This window comes from Cryptomeria japonica, chromosome 8, assembly GCF_030272615.1.
Source record: "Cryptomeria japonica chromosome 8, Sugi_1.0, whole genome shotgun sequence".
NCBI classification, from domain to species: domain Eukaryota; kingdom Viridiplantae; phylum Streptophyta; class Pinopsida; order Cupressales; family Cupressaceae; genus Cryptomeria; species Cryptomeria japonica.
The window spans coordinates 351,354,458-351,362,651 of NC_081412.1; the positions used below are offsets into that span (position 1 = coordinate 351,354,458).

Below are 8,194 nucleotides of genomic sequence, written 5' to 3' on the forward strand. Positions count from 1 at the left end.
ATTTTCATGCTTGTTGATTTGATGTATAATGTGATAATAGTGAATAAAGATGGCACTCCAACTGTTTTTCTGGTTTATCCAGTACTTTCCAAGCATCTCAAATACATTCATCCAGATATCATACTCTTGACACTAAAGGAACAATCATACTTGGCAAACTCGTAGAGTACTCGACGAGTTTTGAAAACTCACCGAGTTTTTCTGTTCTGCGAGTTTTTCTGACTTTTACTCGCTGAAAAACTCGGCAAGTTTTTACAAAAAACTCGGGTACACTAAAAAAAGAAGCCCAAACACATCAAAAAATTATCTATTTTTGTTTTTTCAGGTCAGTTTCATTCTCTTCATCAAAATATATACATAAAGTATAAGTGGCATTTCAATATATCTTTTTCCTTTCTTATACTTTAAATTATATTTCATGTATATATTGACAAGATGTTTGAGAGTGGTTTCAGATCTCTAGGAGTTATAATGCAAATTCTAGGTTTTAGAAGATCTTTTAATTTTTTAGACTTAGTCAAATTTCAGTAATTAATATGCTCCTTTCAACATTCTCTCGCTCTCTCTATCTCACTCACTTTATCTGCCCCGAATTTTAGACCTATCTATCTCCCTATCACTGTTCCTCTACCCCCCTCTCTACCACACTCCATCTCACTCTCTTCTCTCTCCCCCAAGATCTAGACCTATCTCTTTACCCTTATCTTTCTCACCCTCAGACCCCGGCGAGGGGTGCTACTCTCAACCTAATTTTAATTTGCAGATGCTTGGTGCAAAGTTGGGTTGGAAATACCCCAAATCTCAAAAAATTTGCCCTCAAAATCTTATGTCAACCTTGTAGTTCATCCAATTGTGAGCACAATTAAAGCTTGTTTGAAGCCATCGACATGAAGAAGAGGACCAAGTTAGCTCAAAAACGCCTCAATGGCCTTGTCTTTGTGCAATATAATCTTCGGTTGTGCATAAGGAAGGTAGAGGAAGCACAAACTAGTCCAATTGATTTGGATGATATAGATCCTTACAGTGATTGGATATCACAGGAGCAGCCTCCATTGTTTATAGAGGATGACATCAATGATTTGGAGAGGCAGACTTCAAAGGAGGAGGGGGGTGGATTTAGTTTTACACTAGATGACATTAAAGAGGATGAGAAATCATTGCCAGTGCCAAGTGCATCTGGAGATAGAGCTACATCTAGGATGCAGGATGAGCCACAACTTGAGCCAGTCATACTGAGCGAGGAGGCACCATCATACCCACAATAGACTACTAGGACTAGACCGTTTAGTTCTACCTCTCCCTTAGTTTTTACTAGAGTTGGAAAGAGGAACATGTAATTGTATTGATTTATTTACTTTTAGTTCTACAAAAACTATTTACTATTTTGCTTCCAGACATCAGCATTCCTCATGAGGATGCAATTTTGTACTCACTTTGCTTTTAAACATATCTAGACTCATCAGCTTGTTTCTTTTGTGTTTTTAAGTTGTCAGAGTTTTTCGCGAGTTTTTCCCGAATTTGTTTTTCAGGGCTTGGCGAGTTTTGCCGAATGACAAGTAGTTCATCTATGGAAACAATCACTAACCCAACTGATTGTACCAATCTGGGAATTATATGTTGACACCGAAGGAACAAAAACTAGTTTGGATGAAATTGTATTACCATATCAGAGTCAATGTTAAGCCAGTTACAGTTTCTTTGTTCTTTATAAGCCTTTCCGTTTAGTACGGGCTTTTGGACTTGATTTTTTGGATATTATTTTCTGCTGATGCGTTTCAGATTCTTAACCCTGACTACTTGAAACTATTTGGTGTTATAGGTGGAGGTATGTAAAATTAGGTGAATATTTTCCTTATTTTCATGTTGAAACCACACGGCATCAAAAATCAACATAAATATAACTTTTTTCTGAGAGGGGATTGTTGAACAGGGAAACATTTTAGTCATAAACCAACGAGCTCCCAATATCCTCGTTGCATATTGAATTCATTTATTTTCACATTTCTTATTTCAATATTGACAGTCTGTATAAGTCGGGAAAACTTACAGCATTTTTAGTAGCGTCAAGACAGCACTATAGAGGATAACCATCCCAGCGGAATAATAACGGCATCTGCCTGAACAATGAAAGTTTCCAAACATGCTAAAGGAGCATGTGAGAATTTGTCTGTAGATTGGTCCTGACCCATCCTGAAGTGTCGAGTTTCAAGAGCGTGGTGTATACCCTTTTACGACCTTACTGCCACTCAGCTGCATTGACTCTGTAAACTATTAAAAAATATTGAAACAGTTTAAAATTAAACTGCTAATACCCTTTGAAGCTTAGAAAATGATGTATCCATTCTGTAAACTACTAAAAATATTAAATAGTTTAATATTAAACTGCTAAAAGAGTATAGGTCAACTGAAATTATTACTTCTATCATAGGCAATAACTAAGTGCGCCATTTATTCCGTCTCAGGAAACTACAAACATAGACTGCTCCCATATTTTCAGCTAACCATGCGCTAGATACACGAATCAAAAATAGACTTGACAATTTACAACTAACAAAGAACTCTCCTCCGTGAGCAGCCAAAAACAACTAGTTAAATTCTGGAGTTCAGAGGCTTTGAACAATTTGAAGTAACAAAATTAAATATCTCACATCTGCCATAAATAATATGTTATTTAAGTAAAACAAAAATTCTAATTCACAAAAACAAAGAGAGGCAGTAGCAAATTATACAATATTTTTTTATTTTGTTGCCAGACTATGACAGGTACCTCCAGAAAGCAGGGCAATCTTTGGAGATAAGTAGAATGCTTGATCCTGCATAATCAAAAGAAGAGCATTTCAAGTCATCTGGTCCTATTATTTCCCTCATTGCTTTTGTTCTTAAATGATCGTTTTCCCTGCTTTGGACATTATCTTCCCTGCGTGAATCAAATATTGATAACCCACCTCCATTGATAGCCATTACCAAGTTCGCAGAGCCCCAGACTTGAGGAACAGAAGACTCTTCAAAGCGGACATTGGACTCTGGGAGCGTATACACGCATGCAGGCTTCCCTCCCCTAATTGACCATTGATTCACTCTACATTGAACAGCCATCTTTGAAGAGAACCTGGGGGTTACAACCCCAGCAAAAATCAAATCACCCTGAGCAAATATAGACTGCACATTTTCTCCAAATGTTGGGATTTTGAGGCCTACTCCAGAAGGCACACGGAAGTCAAAGACATTAATTGCATCTTGAGTGCAGAAGAGTCCATCATTGCCTTCTGATTCTGCGGAACTTACCCTGTATGGACACAAGCAAAATTGTAACCTCTCCCAAATCGGAGCAAATATAATGCATCAAACAAACATAAATACATTAATCGAAAATTACGATGCACAAGTTTGAATGAGATTTTTCAAGGCTAAGAGAGAACAGACACATAAAAAAAACAATTATACCTCTGCCGTACACCACCAGTGCACTCTGAATCTGTGTTATGCACGTGAAGAGCTGAAACTTTTCTACCTGGAAAGACAACACGATGCAAAGATCGAGGCTCCAGAGAACTAACATCCCAAAGGCTGATAGATTCAGTTTCTGCTACAACAACCTTGCCTTTATTTCTCCATTGCAATGGACTAGAATGATTCATGTTAGTTACGTTTCTTTGTGTATCCCATTTCATCACATGATCACCATCGCGGATATCATAAACAATAACCGTCTTTTGAGAACTGGCAGTAGCTACCAAGAGTGGCCCACATGGTCTATACCACCAATGCTGATTTTCAGGCACAAGATTTGTAAGGCAAGAATTTGTCCTTAACACACTCGTCTGGGTGGAGATGGAAGAAAAAGTACTAGATGGGCAAGTGAAGAGCTCTGCTTCAGTATGGTATGCCACAATCTCTTTGTTATAGAAATCCCATGAACAGAAACCATTGTTCAAAGTACTACCAGTCGATGCCGCCACAACATATTTACATGAGCGACCATCTGAACCGGCAGCTCTAATCAACCAGCAATCACCCCATGAGTTTGGGGTTTGCCTATGAGGAACTTTGTATTCAGCTTTCTCCTAGTCAAGGGAAAAAACCTTTGATCACTACATAATCCATCAATTATATTTTATTTAACAGCCCCACAAACAAACATAAATGGCAAACACCCTTGAGGGTCTATTAATTCAAGCCATCCATATGAATAGGGGAAGATCAGCTATTCACAAAGCAAAAACAGCAGGGTCTGCTGCTATATAAGCTATCTTTGATCTTGTATATGTTAAAAGTTGTCTATTTATTCTATGCTATGTAAGAATTTGCTAAATAAAACGGTCCATACCTCAGAATTCACTATGTCGTGAAAAGAACAGCTGCCATCATCATGAGCAAGCAAAATAGATTCTCCTTCTGAGACAAACCAACCTGCAGTAGATGTCTTATGGCCAAGCTGAGTCAATCGATCGAGGGAAGTTTCTTCAATTTCTTCTGCATTGCATGCACATGGTTGGTCATTTTCCTTATCATTAAATTCCATGGTCTCATCACATGCAAGATCACATGCAAGAATGTGCTCGTTGCAGTCAGTGTCAATGCCTTCAACAGAATACCCATGTCGAGATACAATACGGGAATGATCATTCTCATTTCTGTCGGAAATTGGCAAAGCAGGTCCTTGATTCATTTCATCTGATTTACTAGACATTAAGTTGTCGGTGTTGTCCCCTGATAAAACATTGTACTTGTGATTAAGTGCAGTTAAAAACTCTGCAGCAATGGGGTCCTCGTCAATGGGACTGAGCAATTCTTTTTCTGATATATCCTGAGCATGGGAGTCAGAGGAATTTTTGCACAAATTTTCTGACTTAGGCTTGAGCACAGTGAGTTGAATGGACGACCGGCTTCTTAACAATTTTTGGTGGGGAAACAATCTATCTTCCAATTCCTGATGACTCAAGCGTTTCTTCAGAGATGGAGACGATTCCTGTAAATCGTCCTCCTTTTTATGGGAACCGGGGCTTCGATTGGCAGGATCGTCAGATTTAGTGGGCATATGAATCAGTGAACCATCTTCCTCGCTGTCCTCCCCGATAAAGCTATCGGCGGTCATGGCCTTCTCAATACAGCTAATCTTAAGGTGTATATCAGAAAGCATGGTCATAGACTTGTGAGTATTGTTGGCATCCAACATTTCCTTGGTCCTCCTAAGCTCGGAAGAAATCTGACTCACTCTTTTCTCCAGAGAGGCAAGCCTTTCATGAATCTTACTTGGAAAAGAGTTATTACCTTCCACTCTCACCTCTTCAGACCCTTTTACATTCTCTTCTTCATCTTTCACTTGGTTTTTCTTCTTTGTTTGATCGGTGGTGGAAGGAGCAGGTGGAGGCTTAGGTGAAGAGGGTATCATCATCCTTTCATCCTCTTCCTCGGCACCCATGCTATTCTGCAAAACTGGTCGTGAACGGCATTCTCTCTCTCTTTCTCTCTGTTGTCGTTGCCGTTGCAGATCGGAGATAATGCATGCAACAGAGGAAGAGGACTTACCGTTGTTATTATTCGTTGAGGAGGGCAAAGAAGAAGTAGACCACCTGAGACTGAGACTTTGAGCTTCTTCCTTTTCCTTTGCAACTTGCCTAGGCTCCTCTGATCTGCCGGCGTTTCGAACCCCCGACCTGACGGTGTGCTTCAGAGGCATTGTGGAGCTATTGTGTTTGGAGGCAGAGGAATTATTATTCCTCGTGGACAGTCCCCTGCCGCCGCGACCCTCGATTACGCCATTCCTCGCCGTGTGAAGAGGAGGGTTCTCTTTCTCTTTCTCTCTGTCTCTGCGCTTGTACTTGTGTTCAGACCCCATTTCCTGGTTGGGAGGAGGAGGAAGAGAAGCATCTGCCCTGCTTGGCCTTCTCTTCTCCTTTTTCCCAACGCCAGTAGACATTTTGAACGCAAAGATGCAGATGGAAATGCACTTGGGGGAAAGTTTTCAGTAGTGTTGTTGCTGGCAAAAAGCAAAAGTACCGAAGAAAGGTGGGAATTGAGAATTGGAACAAATCGATAATGGTGAACGCGCCAATGCCTCCAAATTCAAATTTTAAAATTGATTTAGGCCTGGTTGTATGGTTGTAACACAGTTTTAGTGTTAGGGCGGTGCTTCAATGTGACCGCCCAATAAATTAAGACACAACTGAATGGAAAAGTGTCTTAAATAAGAACAAGATCAAATGTGCATCGCCTTACACGCCATTACGAGAGGAGCAATAAACTCACTTTTTCTAAGGGGCGTTTTTAAGGAAAAGTGATGGTGAAATTTTTTTCTTAGGGTTTTGAGTTTGGTTTGGTTTGTATGTGTTTAATTTTGTCAACAATCAATTTATATTATATTATTTTTTGTGTAAGGAATTTATATTTTTTTTTGCTATATATTATTTTTTTAAATGATTTTGAGTCATAGCAATTCAATTGTTGATGTTGATTTTGGTATTTTGGATAATGAACATAATGGCTCCTCTTCCACATAAACCCTAAAAATTTATTATGAAGGTGGTTTACAAGGTAAGTCTTTTCTTTAGATGTCATTAAATGGATTCGGAGTAAAAGGTCCCTACAACATCAAAGAAACCTTCCACATAATAAAAAAGCAATAAATAATGTTATATAATCATTAATCATACAATGTAAACAAGATGGTAATGTACAAGAGAAACCTTGTTTGTAAAGGTAAGGGTGGGAAATAAGACATCATAGGATTATGAAAAGTGTCATAATCATATGACATAAGGCATAAAAAGTACAAGCCCTAAATAAACTTAACTAGATGTAAAAATTACCTAAGCAAAAAATTAGTTAGCGAATAACATCAATCACACCAACAGCCCCATTTAAGTGCAACTTGGAGAGGAACAAACAAATGCAAGAAAACATATAAAAGTGAAAAAAGAAATGAGGATTCAGCATGACCCCTCAAGGACTACTTCCATCGCCAAGATATAATAGCCCAAAATGAGAGAAAACATGAGAAGGACAAAGAAGAATCCCAAAAAGCTATCCTACAAAGATTAGGAACATGAGAACTCCATTAAAATGAGAATAAGCTACAAATAATTGTTGAAGAGGTTGTACTCTTAGTCCTATAATGTGCATAGAGTTATGAGTAGGTTTGTGGCTACCTTAACTCTTGCTTAAATTATGTTACCATTATTATATTTTTATTTAGATAGTTAGGTCATCTTAGGTGTTATATTTAGGTATTAAAGTCAAACTAGATGTTGTTCAAGGCATAAGAAGGGTATATGTACGAGCTAGTGGTTAGTTTATTGTCATCATGATACAATTTGTATTCTTGGAGGTTTACCCACTCAATTTGACTTATTGTTCTCGAGTATTATAAAGTCGTTGTATCATATTTCTTCTTTTGTGTAAGTTGCTTCATTAGAAGTGGTATCAAAGCATGATATTATCACCTCAAAGGCTAAAAACAAGGCAATTTCTCCAATTGTGGAGGCCATTTTGGGAAGTGCATAACTCTTTGACTTTGGTGATTTTTTTTCAAAATTTCAAAGGGTTTTTCAAGCCCACAATAAATCTACTACAATATATATTTGAGGGCATTTAGAGTGGAATTCAAGGAGTGATTACAAAATTAGGATTTTTGCAATATCACTCTCATTATTGTAAATCAATAAATTTATTCCTATGTTTATAAGGTTGAACAAGGGCAAATTAATCCACTTAAATAGCCTTAGTTTGGATTCATTTGAAGTCATTTTTGGTAAGATATATATATTTAAGGTTTCCACCAAATTTACTCATAAGGCTACAGATCAACAAAATTCATAGAGATATTTCTAAGAAGTGAATCTAGGCCCTAGAAAGCTATAGTTAAATTTTCATATTTGATTGAATCTAAAATTTATATTATTTATTACAAAATTATTTTTCCTGGTCAGGTGGGATCTACCATAAGAGGCAAACGGAATCTTTTCAAACTTAGAAAAGCTCTAAACAAGGATGATATAGAAGTTGAGGAGATTGCTCCTAATAATATGAAGGATGAAATATCACCAAGTTTAAGGAAAATATTTCATTAATGAATTTAAAGATGATTGAAGGATATCAATACACTATTGAGAAAAATGGATTCCCTTGAGTGGTATAGACTCTGAGGGAACAAATTCACATAATAATAATTGGGAGGAAGATGATGCTCATGGGT

At 37.6% G+C, this 8,194-nt stretch overlaps 1 protein-coding gene across 1 annotated transcript; it reads right to left on the reverse strand.

Moving 5' to 3' along the window:
- Positions 1 to 2,568: 2,568 nt before the first annotated feature.
- Positions 2,569 to 6,193, reverse strand: LOC131045352 (KIN14B-interacting protein At4g14310). Its single transcript, XM_057978940.2, has 3 exons — positions 4,328 to 6,193; positions 3,445 to 4,064; positions 2,569 to 3,286 (listed from the first exon to the last, which is right to left on the reverse strand). Exons 1-3 carry the CDS (start codon positions 5,918 to 5,920, stop codon positions 2,755 to 2,757), a joined length of 2,745 nt encoding a protein of 914 aa, XP_057834923.2. The 5' UTR covers positions 5,921 to 6,193; the 3' UTR covers positions 2,569 to 2,754.
- Positions 6,194 to 8,194: the final 2,001 nt, after the last annotated feature.

What these genes read in the sequence shown, in the direction of transcription:
- LOC131045352 (XM_057978940.2), bottom strand. Translation starts at nt 5,920, where the DNA reads ATGTCTACTGGCGTTGGGAAAAAGGAGAAGAGAAGGCCAAGCAGGGCA. An exon ending in ACGACATAGTGAATTCTGAG is followed by an intron (nt 4,065 to 4,327) that starts GTATGGACCGTT and finishes TCCCTTGACTAG; the next exon opens with GAGAAAGCTGAATACAAAGT. An exon ending in ACTGGTGGTGTACGGCAGAG is followed by an intron (nt 3,287 to 3,444) that starts GTATAATTGTTT and finishes GTGTCCATACAG; the next exon opens with GGTAAGTTCCGCAGAATCAG.